This window comes from Hippocampus comes, unplaced genomic scaffold (assembly GCF_001891065.2).
Source record: "Hippocampus comes isolate QL1 unplaced genomic scaffold, H_comes_QL1_v1.1 scaffold527, whole genome shotgun sequence".
NCBI classification, from domain to species: Eukaryota; Metazoa; Chordata; class Actinopteri; order Syngnathiformes; family Syngnathidae; genus Hippocampus; species Hippocampus comes.
The window spans coordinates 476,128-498,396 of NW_017804903.1; the positions used below are offsets into that span (position 1 = coordinate 476,128).

At 45.5% G+C, this 22,269-nt stretch overlaps 3 protein-coding genes across 3 annotated transcripts in view; 1 reads left to right on the top strand and 2 right to left on the bottom strand.

Moving 5' to 3' along the window:
• The window catches only part of LOC109524182 (carbohydrate sulfotransferase 2-like), a 2,416-nt gene extending 675 nt beyond the window's left edge, over positions 1-1,741 (bottom strand). Inside the window, 1 exon segment of the mRNA XM_019883859.1 lies at positions 1-1,741. This exon segment is cut by the window's left edge and continues 40 nt beyond it. Coding sequence (XP_019739418.1) covers positions 1-842 — 842 coding nt within the window. The 5' untranslated portion in view covers positions 843-1,741.
• A 49-nt stretch (positions 1,742-1,790) lies between these two features.
• Positions 1,791-15,098, top strand: trpc1 (transient receptor potential cation channel, subfamily C, member 1). The gene is made up of 13 exons (XM_019883845.1): positions 1,791-2,979; positions 3,901-4,055; positions 4,157-4,258; positions 4,353-4,555; positions 4,984-5,115; positions 5,351-5,546; positions 6,021-6,357; positions 8,753-8,892; positions 9,161-9,310; positions 12,599-12,783; positions 12,855-13,056; positions 13,182-13,376; positions 14,510-15,098. The coding sequence occupies exons 1-13, from the start codon at positions 2,814-2,816 to the stop codon at positions 14,735-14,737; spliced, it is 2,391 nt and encodes a 796-aa protein (XP_019739404.1). The 5' UTR covers positions 1,791-2,813; the 3' UTR covers positions 14,738-15,098.
• A 132-nt stretch (positions 15,099-15,230) lies between these two features.
• pcolce2b (procollagen C-endopeptidase enhancer 2b) overlaps positions 15,231-22,269 on the bottom strand; it is a 13,907-nt gene continuing 6,868 nt past the window's right edge. The window contains exons 6-11 of the mRNA XM_019883706.1: positions 21,161-21,317; positions 20,943-21,079; positions 19,946-20,109; positions 19,422-19,505; positions 17,540-17,707; positions 15,231-16,324 (exon numbers count right to left, since the gene is read on the bottom strand). Of these exons, the coding sequence (XP_019739265.1) occupies positions 16,194-16,324; positions 17,540-17,707; positions 19,422-19,505; positions 19,946-20,109; positions 20,943-21,079; positions 21,161-21,317 (841 nt within the window). The 3' untranslated portion in view covers positions 15,231-16,193. The remainder of the gene's footprint in view (positions 16,325-17,539; positions 17,708-19,421; positions 19,506-19,945; positions 20,110-20,942; positions 21,080-21,160; positions 21,318-22,269) is intronic.

Genomic DNA, 22,269 nt, shown 5'->3' on the forward strand with positions numbered 1-22,269 from the left:
GAGGTGCCCCCGGCCCGCGGGTCTCGGACCAGGTGGATCACCTTCAGGTCCAAGGAGGGGTCCTCCATGAGGGGTGCCAGAACGTTGACTTCCAGAATGCGCACCCCTTTGATGACCACTGTGTTGTATTTGAGGCACTCGTCCTCGAGTAGTCTGAGGCTTTGCGGGGGGCACTTTTTGCACACCTTGTCATCCACCATCCCCACCACGTCCTTCCTGTAAGCCGAGCACAGAGGGTAGGAGCAGACCACTTTGTTCAACGTGGCGCCGAACAACCCCAGCGAGGTGAAATTCTTGCCCCCGGGGCTGTTGTAAAGCTGAAAGACGGACAAGTCGCAGCGGTACAGCGAGCTCAGCATATCGCGCGCCGCCCCTTGCAGGGACACGGCGTCGCCCGGGTACAGCTTCTGCCAGATGTGCCACATGGGCTCGTACAGGAAGAACACGTCGGGGTTCTGGTTAAACAGCTCACCGAAGAACGACGAGCCCGAGCGCCACGTCGTTAGCACGTAGATGAGCTGCCTCTTCTTGGCCAGCGAGGGCCTGTACAGGTAGCGCAGGTCGGAGCGGCCCTGGTAGGCGGCGCCCCTCACGGGGTGGCTGCAAGGCTGCGGCTCCTTGGTCCACTTGTAGTTGGCCAAGTTGAGCATGGTGAGCACCAGGAGCAGGAAGTAGGCCGCAAACAGCACGATCCGCTTCCTGCGCAGCACTTTCATCACAATGCCGGGCTGCGCTATTATCTTGGTATGATTCCTGTAGGTCTTGAGCTTCCTGCCGAAGCCAGCATCCTTCTCCCAGGGTGCTGTCAACTTCAGCGGCGGGTGATATGTTTTGCCTCTCATCTGTGCCCAAGACACAGCCGGCCGGGCGGGCCCCCACCCAAAAGCAACTCTCCTTACATTGACGATACGTGGAGGGGATATGTAAAAGCAAAAAAAAAAAAAAGCGGGGTGGGGGGGCTAGACAAGGATGATTCTATTATGTAATCCCGGCCAATTCCAAATCCGGCTATGATGTTTGGCGCTGCACTGCGCAACGGTCTTCATGGCAACGCCGGATGAGAGCGGAGGGAACAAGGAGGAGAGTCGTTATTGTCCCAGACGCCCATGTTGGAGCCGGAGCACTCCCCCCGCGCACTCGCCGCGGGACGCGTCCTCCTTCCACCCCCACTCCCGAAAATGCGCATCCCAGACAACAAAACAGTGCCCTCCCCACTGCTCTGTCACCAATTTGGCGCGGACTGTCGTCGGAGCTCACCGCGATTCGATCCGCATCCGCTGCGAGGAAGCCTCAAATCCACATAAGTGCCGTTTTTTTGGATGGTGTTTTTTTTTAAGAGCGTTAGGCCGCTTCTTCCTCTCGTTGCGCTCCCGTTTTGGTGAATACACACACTGGCCACATTCAATCTGAAGCTAACCGCAAAGCTCCGCCTGCGGAGTAACACCATTGGTTAACCGTGTAACGTCATGTGTCTAACTCGCTAAGCGATTGGGTGAGCTGGCCGCCAATCTGACTAACGTTGTTACGTCCCATATCTAATAGAACGAGTCGTATCTGTAGCTTTTCTGCTTCTTGAAATGGTTTGAAAGATCACAAAACGTCAGTTACATGACTGCTAATTTATTTTTGGTTTAAAGCGATGCTCTGTTGCTTGTGGCTAGCATGTCCGTCTCACTGTTGCGTGAAGTTCTGGGTTCGAATCCTGATTCTTGCTCGCCTGTGCGGTTAATTCTCTCTCTCTCTCTCCTCTCTCTCTCCTCTCTCTCTCTCTCTCTCTCTCTCTCTCTCTCTTTTTTCCCTCAATAAATAAATCTTTGTGCACACTGCCCTCTACTGCTGGTTACAGCTACTGCGCTTTTGTCATCCAATTATGCGTAGAATGATCAAAAGTGATAAGCACAATTGCCCGAACGAAAAGTGTGCCGATTAAAATATACGCAGATTGCACTCACGGGACAGTTTATTGGATCCACCTATACCATCCATCTTTATATTCAAATGAGATGCGACTCTTTACGGGTGAAAGATGGCGTTATAGTGGTATGTGCACAGTAGTAATTGTAGAAGTAGTAGCGAACTAATGGTGGTACAGTACGTGTACTTCATTATTATACTTGTCTTTTTAGACTGAAATCTGTAATGATAAAAATAACAATAATTTTACATATCAAAATACACAAATCAAAGAAAAATAACACAAGGCAATGTCATTCAACAAGATGGATAAATATGATGGCCACTAATAAGGTACTGTACAGTTAGAGTGTGTGTGTGTGTGTGTGTGTGCGTGTGTTGTTTATTCTGTCATCATACATTCCACATTACACAGTAACAATCAACAAAGAAAAATGAAATAATGATAGCAATAAGTAAATACATACATATTGTTATTTTTCCACATTTGTTTGGTATTGTTGATATGACAATCAATATAGCAGTATTTCGGTGAGGCGCTGTAAAGCTGCAGCGAAAAGCGGCCTCTGTTACGTAATCGGCAGCTCCAGGAGCGCGCCTGCGCAGTAGGATCCTCGTCACCAGCACCATCAGAAGTAGCAGCATCAGGACCACCGAGCTCACCCCCCCACCCCCGCCGATGGCGCATGTAAACACGGCGCTCGTCCTCTTGTCTTACCGGACGCTCGACCGCCACTTCCTCGCCTCGATCTGACGTCACCGCCGCGTTACGGGTGCGTGCGCAAGCGAGCGTCGGACTCTTCGTTGACATTGTGATGGTCACGCCGCGACGCGCTCGCGACAAAAGATTGCCTTGAGAGACCCCACCTCAGCTCTTCAGTCGGGGGGTGGGGGCGGAGATGCACGTCAGCGTTTGGCCCTGCTCGCTCTCCGTCGTGATGGCAGCTCTGTACCAGGGCACGGACGCCTCTTCCCCGGATAAATTCCTCGCCCTGAAAGACGTCAGGGAGGTGAAGGAGGAGACCACGCTGGACGAGAAGCTCTTCCTGCTAGCCTGCGAGAAAGGTCAGTGGGCAATGCGTGTGCGTGCATTGTTTCAAATGTTTTTATGTCATAGGCAAAAGTACTGAGACACCGAGTCCCCTTAGTTGCCCCAGCATGCGATAATTGTTTGTTCCGAATGAGTTTTGGTTTGGAAGAAGCCCATCAAAGGGCCCAGTTGCATTTGTTTTTGATTAAAATACGGGTGGGCAAAGAATGGACCTGGGGCCTTGCATGAGAATAAGATAAATAATAATTGATTATTTATATATATTATTTATCCGAATTGACTGGTATGTTAGGAAAAAAAACAATTTATTTTCAATCAATTGGCAATTAAAAGGTGTTTCCTACATTTGTATTTTTTTTCCATGAACTAATTACACAATTGGTTTCTTGTAATTTGTGAAAAATTTTGGTTCAATAAACCATTGTACTAATTGTGTATGTTTGAAAAAATAAGGGATTCACTAAAATTGATCTTTTTTTTGTTTGTTTTTATCTTTTTTTTTCAATTACGATATATTCTAACAAAATTGTTTGTTCTGAATAAAATTGGAATGTTAGCATGAATTCTTTTGCTTTTTAAGATTGACATACACACAAACTGAATTTTAATCATCGATAAATTGCCTGACCTATCTGCCCCCTCCAACCCCTAAAAAATAAATAAAATGCAAATGAAATTAGCCCCTGTGCATAAAAACTTGCCCACCCCTTACAGAGGCCGCATAAAAGTACAAAGGCATGTGGACGGAACTGTGACAGGCAGGACACAAAACAGCAACCCTGACCATATAAAGTCTCCAAACGAGCCCCAGAAACTGGAGCAGCCCTTTGTGGGAGATGTTACTGTAAACAGGATTTACCCTGCGCCGACCCCACTACCGGAAGTGCTGGCCTCTGTCTATTAGACGTTTTTTGTTTTTGTTTTTTGGTCGGCAGGTGACTACTACATGGTGAAGAAGCTGCTGGAGGAAAACCGGCACGGCGAGCTCAACGTCAACAGCGTGGACGTGTTGGGCCGCGACGCTGCCACCATCGCCATCGAGAACGAGAACCTCGACATCCTGCAGCTTCTCCTTGAGCATGGCTGCCAGGTAGTAAACGCACACGCGTACGGTTCTTCCCTTCATGCAGTGATGGGCCATTCAACAACGAAATGCATATTTATCATCGTCTGAGCTTTGTTCCCTTGCAGGCTACCGACGCCCTGCTGGTGGCCATCGATTCAGAAGTGGTGGGGGCTGTCGACATCCTCCTCAACCATCGACCAAGGCGCGCATCCAAGCCATCCATCGCCGTGAGTCCCCGTAGAACAAGTACTGTCAACACAGGAAAAAAAAAAACAGTCCGCCGTCGATCACGATATACTTCACCTCATTCGTTCCTCGTAGAAACTGATGCAGCGGATCCAGAACCCCGAGTACTCCACCACCATGGACGTGGCGCCCGTCATCCTGGCGGCGCACAGGAACAATTACGAGATCCTGACCATGCTGCTGAAGCAGGACATCTCACTGCCGCGGCCGCACGCCGTCGGCTGCGAGTGTACGCTCTGCAACGCCAAGAACAAGAAGGACAGCTTGCGGCACTCCAGGTGCGCCCAGAGTCATTCTTGAGACGAGTAGTAGAAGGAGAAATGAGAAAGAAAAATAGGCTAATGGTTAGCTTATGTGGGAACTGACTTTTTAATTGGCTGTTGTTGCGTTTCGTGTCAAAATGGGTGTTGGGCCAACGCGGTTTGGATCACACGCACGTAAGAATTTGCAATTGTAAATATTGTGCAGGATTCAACAGTCACCCTTTGCTGAGGAGATCATTTCAGAAAATCATTCTCAGAACAATCTTTCGGAGACAAGCAAGGATCAGGCATTTGCTGATTTTTAGAAGCGGGGAAAAAAAAAATTCAAACTAGGCTCGATTTATTAATATGTGTGTACTATTCTTAATTGTTTTTTTACGACAGCCACAATTTCAACCTCCCAGTCTCGATGCTCATTTGTCCGCCTCTTCTCTGGGGGTTAGGTTCCGCTTGGACATCTATCGCTGCCTGGCCAGCCCTTCGCTTATCATGCTGACGGAAGAAGACCCCATCCTCAGAGCCTTTGAGCTCAGCACGGATCTCAAGGAGCTCAGCCTTGTGGAGGTGGAGTTCAGGTGCTTGCTGTTATTAATCACACAGACGTGGCAAAAGTATTCAACCGCTTAACCCGTTAAGGGTCAGCGGTTACGACAGTGGACAGCTTATCATGTTATCAGATTACAGGTCAAGTAAAGCTACTTGTGTTTTGAAAAAAAACAAAAAAACTTTGCATTTCCAGTTTAGTTTTGGCCAGCGTTAAGGCTCCCAAAATCACGTTCTTCCATATCGCCGCTGTGCCTGTTTGTGCAGGAACGATTACGAGGAGCTGGCCAAGCAGTGCAAGATGTTCGCCAAGGATCTGCTGGCTCAGGCTCGCAACTCCAGAGAGCTGGAGGTCATCCTCAACCACACATCCAACGAGGATCCCGTGGACAAGCGCGGCCTCCTGGAGGAGCGCATGAACCTCAGCCGCCTCAAACTGGCCATCAAGTACAACCAGAAAGAGGTCAGTCACGCAAAAAGACAAGCAAACATTCACTCGTGCATTTACACCACAGGTGTCAAACTCAAGGCCCGGGGGCCAGATGTGGCCCACCACATCATTTTGAGTGGCGCGCGAAAGCAAATCAAAGATGACAACTTCCATGATGCGTGCTAAAATCTGTACCAAAAGTTCAAATTTTCATATGTAATAAATTAGTGACATATTGTTAGCATTTCCTTGTTACCAAACCTCTCATAACAGTTTCTTAAACAATCGTTGAATCAAACGTTATTCTTGACTTCTTTATATAGTTTCGGTATTCACGGCCCTCCAAGGGAATTGGTAATTATGATATGGCCCGCGACAAAAATGAGTTTGACCCCCCTGATTTACACCAACAGATAATTTCTACTCGCTTAAGAAACAATATCATGGAATTGTTTTTTTTTTTTTTTTTAAACTTACCATTAGCATTACTCGCACGCGGTTTTTCAGTTCGTGTCTCAGTCCAACTGCCAGCAGTTCCTCAACACGGTGTGGTTCGGCGAGACGGCCAGCTACCGGCGCAAGCACACCTGCCTGAAGTTCGCCACCGTGCTGAGCGTGGCCATGCTGTGGCCGCTGCTGTCCGTCTGTTACCTGCTGGTGCCGCGCTCCCGCGTGGGCCAGATCATTCACACGCCCTTCGTCAAGTTCATCATCCACAGCGCCTCCTACTTCACCTTCCTGCTGCTGCTCAACCTCTACTCGCTTGTCTACAACGAGGGCAAGAAGAACACCATGGGGCCCGCGCTGGAGATGATTGACTACCTCCTCATCCTCTGGATCATAGGTGAGCTTCCACATGCTACGCGCTCGTGTTTTTGTTTTTTTGTTTGTTTTTTTTTTTTTTTGAGCATTTATTACCCATGGTCGGGATTGGTCATTTTGAAGAAGCTCTGTCTTTTCAAGGAATAGCTTGTATTCTAAATTGTGCTTGGACATACTTTAAACCAGGGGTGTCAAACTAATTTTTTGTCGCGGGCCACTTCCGAGTTACGACTTCCCTCAGAGGGCCGATGCAAAATCTCAATGTTATTTATTACCCATGACAATTTGACATTTCGGTCCAGATTTCAGCAAGGATCATGAAAGTTGACACACGTGATTTACATCCGCGGGCCACATAAAATGATGTGGCGGGCCAGATCTGGCCCCCGGGCCTTGACTTTGACACCTGTGCTTTAAACCTTCCATGCACCCTGTAACCTGATCACATGATAAGCTGTCCACTGTAGTAGCCGCTGTCCCTCAAAGGGTTAAGACAGTCCCGAACAAAATTGCAATGACAGCAGTCATAGGTATGATTTGTTTGTGAATATATTGACATTATGCACATTTCAACAAATGTTTTTTTTTTGTGTGTGAGCCTTAATTTCCTAGTTTTGACTTGGCCTTAACCTCACCTGGTCTTTGTCTGGATTCCGTATCAACCCTTCAAAGTCTCAGTGTTGTCTCAGTCTTGTTTTTTTACGGAGTGGCAGCTCCTAAAGTCTCGGACTCGATGTAGTCTCAGCCCCTCAAATACGCAACGTCTTCATGTCTTGATTTGGAGTCAGGGCTTCAAAGTCTTGGCCTTGACTCGTTCACAGTTTTTGTGGCCTTGACTCCCATCACCACCCTACTAATCTCATGCTTAATGCTATTATCGGACGTCCGGCTTCCGCCAACCGCATAGCGACTATAATGGGAATGATGCCAATCATATCCTTTAATTTGACGTCGAACATTACCTAGTGGAGCGTAAATGAGATGTTTGTGTCATGGGCCTGGCTTCAGTCCAACAGGCCTATCCTGTGTCCATAATGCTATCAGGCAACAACAAACAGCCGTCTTGATGCTAAATGACAAAGAGCCTGCTTTGGCCAAATCGACATCCGCTCTCGACCAGTGGGGCGTTGACACGTACTCAGGCTCACGGGAGAATGCTGAGTATCTGTGCCCGCTGCCAAGAAACCATTAGCTCCGCGGTGGCTCTCTGCCCTCTCGGCCATAATATTTTGACTCATGCTTGCGGCACCCTGCAGCAGTCAGGCGGCAGATCATTGGTCGGTGAGTCGTAACTCGCCGCAGGAACAGCCCCTGATCGCTTTTCCAATGTAAGCTCTTTTTTTTTTGCCTTTTGTCATGATGCAATTCGTCACCAGCGGTTGGCCAAACCTTTAAAAAAAAATGGACAGACGGGATCTAGGCAATCATTCGAATGGTTAAAAAAAAAAGAAATGTGTCGTGAAATATCTAAAATTGTTTATTTTAACCCTTTCAGGGACAGCGGTTACTACAATGGACAGCTTATCATGTTGTCAGGTTACAGGGTGCGTGAAAGGGTTGATAATGAATGATAAATTGTCATTTTGAATTGTCGTATGTCGAAATAATTTAAATGGTGGCCCGGTGGTTGAGTGGTTAGCGCGTTGACCTCACAGTGCTGAGGTCGTGGGTTCGATCATGGCTCCGGCCTTCCCGTGTGGAGTTTGCATGTTCTCCCCGGGCCTGCGTGGGTTTTCTGCGGGTACTCCGGTTTCTTCCCACATTTCAAAAGCATGCAGCCTAGCCTTCATGGGCAATTTTAGCATGTGTCAGTAAGCCCACAGTGTGTGTGTGTGTGTGTGTGTGTGTGTGTGTGTGTGTGTGTGTGTGTGTGTGTGTGTGTGTATGTGTTTGCGCACTTCCACTTGCCATAAAAAACAGGCAAAACAAATAAAGCTTTCGTTCCTCAACTGATTGGCGGGAAACGGACTGCGTGTGTGGAACAATGGTGCACAAGCATCCGAATCGGGTTTCCTGTCGATAAAATTCCAGCTGAACACCCGCGCAGAGAGAAAAGCCTAATTTGGAGATCCACCCACATCCCTACTTCCTGAAAATGTTTGACTTCACTAGCCGAGTGATTTCCGAGTGCTAACAGTAATTGACCAACCCGCAGGAAAAGCCTCCTGTCACTTCTTAATAGGCTGCTTGGCAAGCACTTCCAAATATGGGCAAGCTTCCACCAGGACGCCATTGTGGTTGCACAAAAATGTGCAGTATCAGTATTCCAGCGAACTCCACATTCATCACATCCACACCATCCCTCAATTGTTGAAAATCCACACCAAAAACACACGTTTGGTTCATTGTGGACTCCCACTTGGCTGGTCGACATGTCCAGCTTGCACCCTCAGCCAAAAATGTTCTGTGTCCGACAGGAATGGTGTGGTCGGACGTGAAGCGTCTTTGGTACGAGGGGCTGGAAGACTTTCTGGACGAGTCGAGGAACCAGCTGAGCTTTGTGATGAATTCCCTTTACCTGGCTACTTTCGCCCTCAAGATAGTTGCGCACAGCAAGGTACGCGCGGGGGGGAGGGGGGGGATGCATTTGTTTCACTATTTCCAACAGCGCCCGCGTGTTATGAAACATCAAGCATCAAGAATTTTAGCACGCGTCACCCTCATTCATGTCTCGCGGAAATCATGCAAGTGAGTCGGCCCTCAGCCTGGACAAAATACGGTCTGGCTTTTGTTCCCCCGTAGGCCGAAGCGAAAACCGAGCTTGACCACTGTTACAGGCTTGGAAGACTGGAAAAGCATTTTAAAATATTTTCTTTCCTCCGCAGTTCAAGAATGTCGAAGATACCGAGAGGAAAAACTGGGACGCTTTCCATCCCATCCTGGTGGCCGAGGGCCTGTTCGCCTTTGCCAACGTCCTGAGCTATCTGCGCCTCTTCTTCATGTACACCACCAGCTCCATCCTGGGGCCGCTTCAGGTAGGGGAGTCACGTGGGCTTCTTCTGAAATCGGCGATGGTGCGTGGGATGCGGTGATGGATGCGTCAAGCACATCTGTGAAAAAACAGCTCTGTGAAAAAAAAAAGTGTTATATCATCATTATGAAATGCCTCCTGAAACGTCTACCGTCTGAAAATGCGCTTTTTAACGCCCACGGCGCATCTGAACACCACACGCATTACCAGCAATGAAGCACAAATGAATTTTGTGGTCGTCTTATAAAACAGCCAGAGCCAGACAATGTCTAATTAGTGCCCTCCGCCTTCACTCAGCTCGCCCTCAGGCCCCTTGTTCAGCTGTTGTGACATCACGGTCCGTCTGGGTCGAATGGAAACATGATTCGCGTCGTGAATGCACGAAGGGGATGCCCCGCGTGTTTCCACATGTGCGTGAGTCAGTCAGTGCTGTGAATGTTTTTTTTTTCTCTCATTTCATCTTTCCAATCATCATCTGACTCATATCAACAACTAAAGTTGGAAAGAATGCGTGTGCATCATTGGGATCCGCGACCTGGAGAGCGCCCAGAATCTGAAGTCAGATGCGCTAACCGCTACGACATCCCGCTGCTCCGATCATTCGCATTTTTGCCGAATTTCGTTGCCAATGAGCTGGCAAAGTGTTTGGAGGTACAGGAATATTTTTTTAAAGGTGACTGGCTTTGAAAAAGTTTGCAAGCTTCTACTTTTGGATCTTTAAAAATAGTGTCGGTGGGCTATGTTTCAACAGAGAGGTCCCGACTCGCTGCATTCCTCTTGTGTTTGTACGGTTTTCACGTCGGGCCACCCGCCAAGGCCAGACGAGCCGCCGCAGCTCCCAAATTAGACGCGTGCAAAAGTGCGTTAACACGCTGAGCAAATTTTATGGTGACAAGGGAATGGATCCCCCTCAGAGACGAGCTTCTTGTCGAAAGGAGCTAAGCAAACCGTGCGGCAAGACGCGATGGTTTTCGTTCACACTGGAAAGGGTGATGATGTTTGTTTATTTGGTGGCTTGGACCGTCCTGGAACATCTGTCCGCCCTCGGAAACAAATAAGTCCCCCTCAGGTCCTGAAATATTTGTTCTTGGCCTGTTTTCCCACCCAACCAGTTTATCACCCAAACTGGAATTCTGGAAGGACGCATGTTTCGATCAAATAAACATGCATCACACTTGGCTGAGAGCAGTAGTCTGAATAATGTGCAGTCTGAGGTCCAAGAAACCATATGAAGAAAATGAGATGAAATGATTGAAGGTTATGTAAGACTCCAATCAAGATTGGACCATCTTCGAATCCGCAAGTGAAAGAAACGGAACGCATCATGAAGAATTGTCCTCGGGGACCGTGGCCCGAAAAATCTGTGCAAGAGTAATGTTCCGAGGAAAAGATAGGATCATGCGCTCCGGGCAATTCTCGGTATGGTTTTGATGGGCTTTTTGGAACTACAAGCCCGAGCAATCATATGAAGATGATTGATGATTTCAAGTAACATGACACCGCAGGAACACGGGGGCCTAAAGAGAAATGGAATCAAGAAACTTGAGACCTGTGGTACACTGTAAAGGATTAGCATTCCTGGAAACAGGACTCTTCCGAGAAAACAAAAAACAAAACAGACCATCTGATCATGCGGTCCAGGGAAAGACAACGTTGTGTGACTGCCAGTTTGTTGTCGTCGCCTACGAGAGGGCCAGGAGGCAGACAAAGAACAGATAAAAGGATGGCCTCCATGGACCCTGACGGGGACGTTAGCCCCTCGATACGCAAGACAGGCCCTCAGGACATGAAGTGGGAGGCCAACATCAACCCCATCCTGAAAAGGCCCTGAGGAAGCACGGCCTGCCACAAGAGCTACTGAGACAGTTCTACACAGCAGTCCTCGAATCAGTCCTCTGTTCCTCCATCACAGTTTAGTTTGGGGCTACCATAAGAACGGATAAAATCCGACTGCAACAGTCAGTTAGGACTGCAGAAAAAAAAAAAAATCATTGGCACCGCCCTACCCACTCTTGAGGACACCCCAAGAACCAAAACAAGTGCACTGAAAATCCTACTGGACCCTCCACATCCTGCCCACCACCTTTTACTGCTCCTCGCCTCATGCAAGCGCTACCGACTCTATGCGCACCAAAACCACACAAAAACATTCAAACAGCTTCTTCCCCCTCACCTTTAACGCCCTAAACAGTAACTCAAATCTATAGAGGCTCTTTGCTTTTTTTTGCACACCCCTGTGGAACAGTATTCCTGCAATGATCATTGTAGCTCCAGCTCTGTTCATACTTGGACAATTCTCATTGATCTATATTCCACAGCACCAGACACTTTTAAGCGATCAAGGTCTTTCTGCATAATTGTACATGTGAAGTTGTACTGTGGTACCTCTACTTACGAAATTAATTGGTTCTGGAAGAAATTTCTGAACGAGAAAATTTTGAAAGTAGAGGCGCTTTTTTCATGAAAATGCCCTAATCCGTTCCAAGCCCCGCCAAAATTCAGACATAAATTTTTTCTAAAGCATAAAAATGCATCAAAATATGGAACAAATACATGTTACAATTAGATTATTGCACAATAAATGAGAGTTGTGCATTATATAAAAAACAAAGAGTAAAGAATAAAAATGATGGTCATTTAACTTTTAACAGCGTCCATCGTTTTTCCCCTCTTTAGTTCATGTTTTCTCTCTCAGAAGTGGTTTTTGCCTGGCATTTTGTCAAGAACTGATCCAGGGACATTTGCTTTTGTCGGCTTTTAACAATCCTTCAAAAATGTCCAAGGCAAACATCAGCATAGTGAGTGATCGCCTGACTGGTGAACACTTTTTCTGGGTGATTCACATTTACGTCAAACTATCGTAACGCCTCATGGCCCGAGGGGCGATTGACGAGGACCATGCATAGACACATATCTATCTATCTACACACATCGACACATTCGGTAGAGGCCCCTCTTAGCCAATGGGATGCCAGGATGGTGCTCGATAATACCCAATGGCAGAGCAGCTATAAGTTTGTTGCATTCAAGAAACTCGGAGCTGCGAGCAGCCGCCCATACTGTATTTTTACCTTTCGTAACATGAAATTTCTTTCGTAACAAGATGCAATATTTTCCTGTTGAGGCGTTTCGTAACTCGTAAATTTCCTATGAAGAGACGTTTGTAAGTAGAGGTACCACTGTACTACAATGACGACTACTGGTCACTTTAACCCTACGAGAGAATCAGTCACCAAAATGTCCTGTCTGGCTGGCTCTGTCTTTATTGACATTCAAAACCATTTCTCGCCAGATCTCCATGGGTCAGATGCTGCAGGAGTTCGGCAAGTTTCTGGGCCTTTTCCTGCTCGTTTTGTTCTCCTTCACCATTGGACTCACGCAGCTCTACGGGAAGGACCAGAAAGACCTGGACAACAGCGCGCCTAGCGACTGCCAAGGCATATTCTGCCAGCAGCAGAGCAACGATGCGTTCCACACGTACGTCCGGGCTTGGGTCGATGTGAACGTCAGACACTTGAGAGATGATTTTTGTGGCTCTCTTCTCGCAGGTTCATGGGCACCTGCTACGCCCTCTTCTGGTATATCTTCTCGTTGGCTCACGTGGCGCTCTTCGTCACCCGCATCAGCTACACGGAGGAACTGCGCTCCTTCGTGGGCGCCCTGATTATCGGCACCTACAACATCGTGGTGGTCATCGTGCTGACCAAGTTGCTGGTGGCCATGCTCCATAAAAGCTTCAGGCAAATCGCCGTGAGTGTTCCGCTGGCGGCCATGTCGACCACGTCACCTTTAGAAAGCGTCCTAACATTCATGCATACTCATGAGATAGAAATGAGGCTTTGTTCCGGTTTTCAAAATTATTATTTTTTGGATAGAATCACGAGGACAAAGAGTGGAAGTTTGCCCGGGCCAAACTGTGGCTGAGCTATTTCGACGATAAGTGCACAATGCCGCCGCCGTTCAACATCCTGCCCTCGCCCAAGACCGTCTGCTACTTGCTGACGAGTATGAATAAGTGGATCTGCTCGCACACCTCCAAGGGAAGAGTCAAGAGACAGAACAGCCTGAAGGTGAGCGCAATCGCTCATGTCGCGTCAAACACAACACAGGGTGGCTAACTTAAGTCCGCATCTTGACTTTCTGCGTCGTGATTTCATGCGGACATTTTGTGGCTCCTTCTGGTGTGTGCGCCTTGGCCAGTTTGGGGCCTGCAGACGAACATACCTGGAGAAGACGGCATTGACTGCTTTTTAACCCTTTCGGGAACAGCAGTTACTGCGGTGGACAGCTTCTCGTGTTATCAGGTTACAGCACAGATTTCAAAGTCAAGGCCCGGGGGCCAGATCTGGCCTGCCACATCATTTTATTTGGCCCGCGAAAGCAAATCAAACATGTAAATTTCCATGATGTTTGCTAAAATCTGAACCAAAATTTCAAATGGTCATTTGTAATCCACAATAACAGTCATTATTCTTGACTTCTGATTTTAAAACTAATTATCCATCCATTTGTTGTGCGCTGTTTATGGAATATATTGAGGTGATTAAACATTTATATGGTTTCCCCAAATTCATAACGGCCCTCCAAGGGAAACCATAACTACAATGTGGCCCGCGACGAAAACGAGTTTGACACCCCTGGGTTACAGGATGCAGGAAAGGTTTAAGCTGCTGTAAAATTGGCTATTTTGTCAGTGAGGATAAAGAACATATGCCAGTGACTATTGTTTTATTGTCTCACTACATGTGTTGCTGCGCTGTTTGTGTTCACATATCTTCCAACAGTTCAAGGGTGATGACAGAGCGACATCGATGCTAGTTTTATTTTTTATGTTGGGTGTTAGTGTGAAGCTAGCGGACATTTGTTATTGGGTTGAACGGGTTATTGGGTACGTACGGAATGTGTAATTGTCTTTGTTTTATGTTGAGTTCAACAGTAAACTTCAACTGCTGGCAATAAAAGCCTTGTCCACTATTTTCGAAAGTGTTTTGCTTGTTGCCGTAAAAGTCGTAATTTAGATCACTCATAAATCAAGCAAGTTGCTAACATGGCAGGCTTTTGGAGTTCAAGTCTGAGTGAGGGTTTCCCGCAATGGTTGAAGGAAATGTTTCAAGCCGGTATTAGGGTTCAGAAGTTGAAGTTCTACCTTTGTGCTTTGAGTTCAGACAAAACCATCACGGCCAGTTTGCTCTTCCCTGCGCAGGAGTGGAAGAACCTGAAACAAAAGCGCGACGAGAACTACCAGAAGATCATGTGCTGCTTGGTGCACCGCTACCTGACATCCACACGACAGAAGATGCAGAGCACGGACCAGGCCACGGTGGAGAACCTCAACGACCTGCGGCAGGACCTGTCCAAGTTCCGCAATGAGATGCGCGACCTGCTGGGCTTCCGTACCTCCAAATACGCCATGTTCTACCCCAGGAGCTAGAAGCCTTTTCCCTTTTCCTCTTGACTCCCATCTCTCGCTATTCGTTTATCCTACGAGAGGAGAACACAAACTGACGGAGGCGAACTAGAAACAATATCCATGTAGTCTCATGTTTTTTTGTAAAAGACGGAAAGCATTGTTTTGGAGAAAATTAACAATAAATATTTATGCGATGTTTCTGCTACTCCTCCCAAAAAAACAAAACAAAACAAAAAAAAGGTAATTGGAAACACAATTTGATTTTCGGACTTTTATTAGGGAGCGTGACAATAATAAAATATAAATAATATTCACAGACGCAAGAGTAACAGTCGAGTAACCTACAGTTCATCCGATATGTATCAAATATTGCACAGTTTACCAAAAAAAAACAAAAAAAATCTAAATTTGTGGCTTTCAAATGTTTATCAAACTTCAGACTCGAAAGGTACAGCGTGTTGGGGCCACCCCGGAAAGAAGAGAAATAAAGTCGGATATTTTTGAAAAAAAAGTGGATATTTTCAAGATTCAAGTAGTATCTCATGGAGAAAAAAAGCATATTTTTGAGATTAAAAATCATTTTTATGATTAAATGGTATATTTTGAGAGCGGATAAGTTGCACGCTGTATTTTGGAATATTTTCAAGATTAGTTCTATATTTTTCAAGACAAAAAGGCTATTTTTAAGAATAATCAAATATTTCCAAGACAAATTAAATTATGTCAAGATTAGGTCATTGTGTATTTTCAAGAAAAAAAAAGGCACGCATTTTTATTTTTAATTGAAAGAATATATTGTCGAGGCTAAAGTCATAGTTTCACAAGAAAATCGGTATATTTTCCAAATAAAATGTCCTATTTTCGAGATTGAAGCTTTAATATTACAAAGACGGAATACTGATTACTGATGTTTATTCTCGTGAGAGTATGACTTGAATCTCATAGTGACATCTTTTGACTCTTATACTTTTCAGAGTGGCTCTAATGCTCCTTTGCACTCTTTCCGAGACCAGCAAACGATTGCCGGGAAGAATTGTGCTTGGTTGTTAAAAAAAAAAAAAAAAACATGAAAAAATTTAAACGTAAATTTTTATTGTTTTTTTTTTTTTTTTTTCATTGGTCCATTAACATACTTTAGTACTCATTTTAACCCTTTTGGGGACAGCGGGTACTACAATGGACATCTTATCAGGTAACAGGGTGCTTGAAAGGGTTAACCTCAGCGATTAAAAAAAAAAAAACATTCTTAAATTAACTCTATTGAATTCAATATTTTTAATTGTTACTTTTTTCTCATTAAATATTTTAACATTTTTATATATATATATATATATTACTCTCATTTTAATAAGTAGACATTTATTCGCTGATTTATTTTGGGATTCTATATTAGCTCCGTGTATGATGCATGATAAATGAAGGGAAATGGAAGCAAAGTTTTGCCCGAGTAGCCGTCGTCAGACGCTGCCGGCGCTCCTCAGCAGCGCTTGTTCTTCAGCATGCTGAGCGCCTTCTGGTTCTTGCTCTTGAAGGCCAGCACGAAGTGGTGCGGGCCCACCTTGCCCAGGCCCTCCTCATCCACGTGGCCCATGAAGATGTAGTTCAGGCCTGGTGAAGTCACACACACAGAGCCTGAATGCGGCGGCGGAACGACGGAGACATTCAGGAGGGAAGGGGAAGGGGGAGGGGGAGGCCACGCGTGAGAATCCGCTCCACGACCACACAGGTATTCTGCATTCCGAGATTTTTTTTTAGAAATACATTTGACATTTTGAAGGTAATATTGACAACATGCAAAGATCTATGTCACTCGTTGCGATTTAGCTTTCAACTGTTTTTAACTATTTCATTTCCTGGTGAACATCCCATATCGGTGTGACGCCCGCCCCCCCCTGCCATCACATAAAAGCCAAAAGGTAAGCAGAGCTGCGTTGAATTGTGTGATATTAGAATGAGCTAGTTACTTGAACTTCTTATAAGCGGCGCCTATATTAATGGGTTCGATGAAGCTGTCGACACACGGTGGGGGAGCTTTATGGTGATGTGAAGTGGTGCGTCCGTCAGTGAAAATTACGATAGGACAAAAATACTATTTCGATTTTAAGCGGTTCCACTGTACGAGACAACATCCAGACTAGGTTGAGCTAATGTCGCAAACAGAAAACGGCACTCACCTCTCCTGACGAACGGGCACTTCTTACACAGGATGACCATCTTGGTGCTCATGGTCTTCCCTGCCTGCTGGATGGCCAGGTTGCCTTCAAGTCACACACACAGAGCCTGAATGCGGCGGCGGAACGACGGAGACATTCAGGAGGGAAGGGGAAGGGGGAGGGGGAGGCCACGCGTGAGAATCCGCTCCACGACCACACAGGTATTCTGCATTCCGAGATTTTTTTTTTAGAAATACATTTGACATTTTGAAGGTAATATTGACAACATGCAAAGATCTATGTCACTCGTTGCGATTTAGCTTTCAACTGTTTTTAACTATTTCATTTCCTGGTGAACATCCCATATCGGTGTGACGCCCGCCCCCCCCTGCCATCACATAAAAGCCAAAAGGTAAGCAGAGCTGCGTTGAATTGTGTGATATTAGAATGAGCTAGTTACTTGAACTTCTTATAAGCGGCGCCTATATTAATGGGTTCGATGAAGCTGTCGACACACGGTGGGGGAGCTTTATGGTGATGTGAAGTGGTGCGTCCGTCAGTGAAAATTACGATAGGACAAAAATACTATTTCGATTTTAAGCGGTTCCACTGTACGAGACAACATCCAGACTAGGTTGAGCTAATGTCGCAAACAGAAAACGGCACTCACCTCTCCTGACGAACGGGCACTTCTTACACAGGATGACCATCTTGGTGCTCATGGTCTTCCCTGCCTGCTGGATGGCCAGGTTACCTTCTTTGTACACTTTAATGATGGACACGGTGGCGTGTACGCTCCCGCCGCGCGTCACCGCTGAGATGACCGTGCCGGTGAGCACTGGCGTGTATGCATACACACAGCAAGATGAAAATGACAAAATTAGTTGGTCGAGTTGAACAAATCATCGTGCAGCCCGCTGAAAGTAAAATGATAAGAATGGCTACTTATTTCTAAAATTCACTCTTGATTTATTTTTCTTAAAATTTTCTGCATTTCTGTTAATAAAAGCTGACAATGATAACTGAGGATTGGCATCCAATTAATTGTAAGAGCTCAAGGGGTTGGGAACTTGAAGCCGATTTTCACATGTGGAGGCAGCACTTCATCAACAGCACCAAATGTCACTTGCTAACTCATGGAGCTCATTTGTGCATGTGGTGCATGCAACACAAATATCCAGGTAGACATTTATTTGCTGATTTAAGTATTTGCCAGTTATCCGAAGCTAACTGGTAATCTGTGTTAATGCCGCAGTTTGTCTTATTTAGGGAGTGCTTTGCTTGAAAATGGCCAAACCCCCCATCTAGCCGCCAAGTCATGGGTGCTGTAGCTGATCTTTGCATGTGGTGCATGCAGCAAACAAAAATACCAAGTGGACAAGTTCACATTGGAGTTAAAAAAATATATATCTGCTTGAACATGATTTTGCTCTTTGTCAAAATGATAACTCTGCCTTTGGCCAAGCTGCCAAATCGAGAAAAAAATCACCAAGGCGGCATTAAGTCAATCATTTAAATTGTGACATCACAACCAATTATTTGGATACAAGCAATCGAAAAAGGACATTTTCCATAACGATGCCCCCACTTGCTCACGTTTTTGGTTTCCAGACTAGCACGAGGTGCCCGCCACATTCCCCCGCCAAGCAAGCACACGGCCGATGCCAGCCCTCCTCCTCTTTGCTCTTTTGAGCAATGCCAAGAAAACCGAGTCACGAGGTAAACATCCCACAGAGGTAAACAGCACGGGGTGAATGCGAATCATTTATCGAGGCTTCACGCCACTGGAGCGCTTTCACTGTGTCGTTACTGTACGCTCTCCTCACCTCTCTCTCTCGCTCTCAAGGACACCTTTCAGACGCCTATCATGAGGTCTAACACTTCATAAATAGAACAATTCCGTTGTACGTTACTGTACGTTATAAAAAAAAATCATAATAAAATAGACAACTTTAGAAAAATGAGGCGTTTTGATTGCTAAATGTAAATTCAACACAATATAACACCGAGAACTAAAAATAAAAAACATTTTTGAAAACATTTAAAAAATCTCAAATCATTGTGTATTTTCGATGACAAATGTGAAAAAAGAATGACGTCAATATTTATTTATTTTTACTAATGACTTGATTATTACCTAAACAAAAAAAAAATGAAGGCATTTACAAAGTAATACAAAATAGACGGAAATATGCTAAACTATTTTAGAATGGATCCATAAAATGCCATAGAAGAATACAGTCATAAAAAAAAAACCAGCATTGAAAAAGTTTACAAAATGTAAATCCTATTATTACTATTATTCTATCATTTTTAATTTAAAAAAAATTAAAAATAATTTTATAATGAGTTATGTTAATTGTATCAATTAAACATTTGTGATATTTTAGTATTTTTTTAACATGTCTGGGAGTTTATGTTGAAGCATGATCGTGTTGCTTTATTTTTTTTTTTTAAATTACGCTTCCAAAACCATTTTATTTTTCCATGTCAATGTATAAAATATAAACCAGAAACAACAGATTGGAAGGATTAGTCGCTGACAACCTCACCAAAGTTGCTGGAGCAGAAATTGCTCTCGAGTGTGCCTCGTCGTTTGCACTTTTGACGGCACAGGGCCACGGAGTACTTGAGGGCTGCAAACAAATACGCACAAAATTAATGCATTATTTGGTTGATTATTTCATGAGATGTATCAATCTGTCAGTTGCAGAAATCGCCGTGCCATATGCCACCCCAGAAGGCCCCGCCCCTTGAAGGCACACAGATTCTACACTGTATGCAGTATGTTCACATTTCATTAACAATGTGTTTAAAAAGTGTCTTTGACTGAAATTTAAATGTGGTTAACGCAAGTGGGAGGGATAAAATCATTATTGGAAAAATGTTGTTAAATATTGTTTGTGGTCTAGTGGAAAATGAGCAAAGCGTAATGACCTCATGGCCAAATAAGAAGGTTACGCCACTGGCGGCGGGGGAAATAAGCGTGGGTGGTTCTTTTTGTCTGGCCAAGGCTCACGAGTATGCAGCGCTATTGCCGTATTCACCGAGATGTTAGATGAATGTTGCTACCTACGTATGGGCCTGGTCGTGAGCGGCTGCGTGGTGGTCGGCGGCAGCGTCGTGGTGACGGAGAACTTCTTGGGGCGGAATTTGTAGTGCCCGATGAAGCCGTCCGCGGTCAGGCTGAGGTCCGACAGGAACTGGACGAGGAGCTGGTTGCCCTCCGACAACACAGGCCTGCGACATCAGAATGGGAGGGAATGACAATTGAGAGTGACGGGTGGTTCACACTTTGTGTACTCACTGAGACCAAGTAGCAATACCTCTTGTAACACTTGAGAGAGAACATTCATTTAACGCGATGATAAAAAAAAAAATGGTGACAAAACACCTTTCCTTTTGACTCAGGTGATGATTCGCCAATGTGTCACACTGCTGCATTATAGTGCCAACTACTACTGAGGACTTAACGTCAGATTCGTTATTTCCTTAAGTATCTGTTGCTGGTATCGGCAGCAACCGCGAATATCTTAAAATAAGGCTGGTATCAGCTCGATACGATACCTGGTATCGGGCTGGTATCAGATCGATAGTGATATCTTGTATCGGGCTGGTATCAGCTCAATATGTGATATCGGGCTGGTATCAGCTTGATACCGATACCTGGTATCGGTTCGGGTATTCTCAATTTTTCTAGTATGAATATATATATATATATATGAATATCTTAAAATAAGGCTGGTATCAGCTCGATACGATACCTGGTATCGGGCTGGTATCAGATCGATAGTGATATCTTGTATCGGGCTGGTATCAGCTCAATATGTGATATCGGGCTGGTATCAGCTTGATACCGATACCTGGTATCGGTTCGGGTATTCTCAATTTTTCTAGTATGAATATATATATATATATATAAAGAAAATGGTGATTACACAGTGAGATGCGAGACCGATATGACATGACACAGATACGATATCGGCTGAGATTGGGTATGAATGAGATTTGCTGGGATGAGACGACAGGGTCCAAACTAAAACGCGCCAAAATAAACAAGACGTGAGACCTACGCCGGGGGACTGTCTCCGCAGTACTTCCCGATCCTCCTGGCGTCGTTGATCTCGCCGCCGTTGAAAATGGAGACGTGGTCGTAGCGGCAATAGTTATCTCGCTCCACGTCAAACTTCTCAAACTTGACTTCAATGATCTGCAGCGAAATCACAGAGTCTTTCATCAAGTACTCTCCAAAAATGCTTCACATGTATTCAGGCCAAATTTTTTTTTTTACCTGGTTCTTTGGTGCCACTATGTGCCAGGAGCAGGTGACGCCGGCTGGGTAGTCCCTGTCAGGCCAGTTGGGAGTTTTGAACGTTCCAGATGGTTTGTCCAATCTGCCCCCACAGTACTGATCCCCTGTTGAGTCGATGGTAACGTTAGTCATGGGACTACGTCAAATATTCGTTCCTGTACAACGGTCCATTTACACTCGGCGTTCTCCAATTTTTTTGCTTCCGGGGGCCCGCGACGGGAGAGACAGTTTTTCAAGGACCGTTTCATAATCCTAAAACCAATGAAAGTGATTTGAGAATCACGTTTATGTGACGATACGTCACAATTAAAGGAGAGCTTTTAATTGGCACAAACCATGACAACAACCTCTCTGCAATTGTCCATCATGTCGGAGCCATGGCAGCTGTCTGCCTCGCAGATGCTCCGGTACAAGAAACCACTTATTAAAATTCCTCTTGGATCGCAGAGCAGACTTTGCTACCCCTTGCAAAGAGGAAAATACTTTCTGACCATGTGTTGTCCTCTCCAGGGGGGTTGCGGGGGCGGCGGCTTAGAGAGGGTGGCGACGGTTCCGCATAAATGCCAGAGAAATTTCACATCCGGCTGAGAGAAGATGTCGCTTGTTGTTGTCTAAATAGGGCAGCCTCAAGGCCAGACTTGTTATTGAGCGAGACAATCTTCCGTTTGAAGCTTCAGAACAACCGCAAGTCGGTCTTCGAAATGTGTTATCACTCGCTGAAGCATTCGCTGAATCAAGCGATTTTGTTGATGCTGAGTTCTGGTGTGCAGACCGTCGGATAGACTTTCCTTGGCTTTGTGTGAACGCCCGCTGACAGAGTTCTGCGTTTTCATCAGCACAGGTGGTGGCGCGCCTTTCGCACAGAACAGATCCTGTTTCGAGAGACTTGCCATGAAGCTTCACAAATTGATGCTGAACTGCAGTCTGGGACAGAAAACTTGTGCCGGGCGGCCATCTTGCAACGCAGATATACCGTATTGGCCCGAATATAAGACGGCCCTGATTATAAGACGACCCCCTCTTTTTCAAGACTCAAGTTTGAAAAAAGACTTTTTGAACACCAAATTAATTTTTATACAGAAAATAAT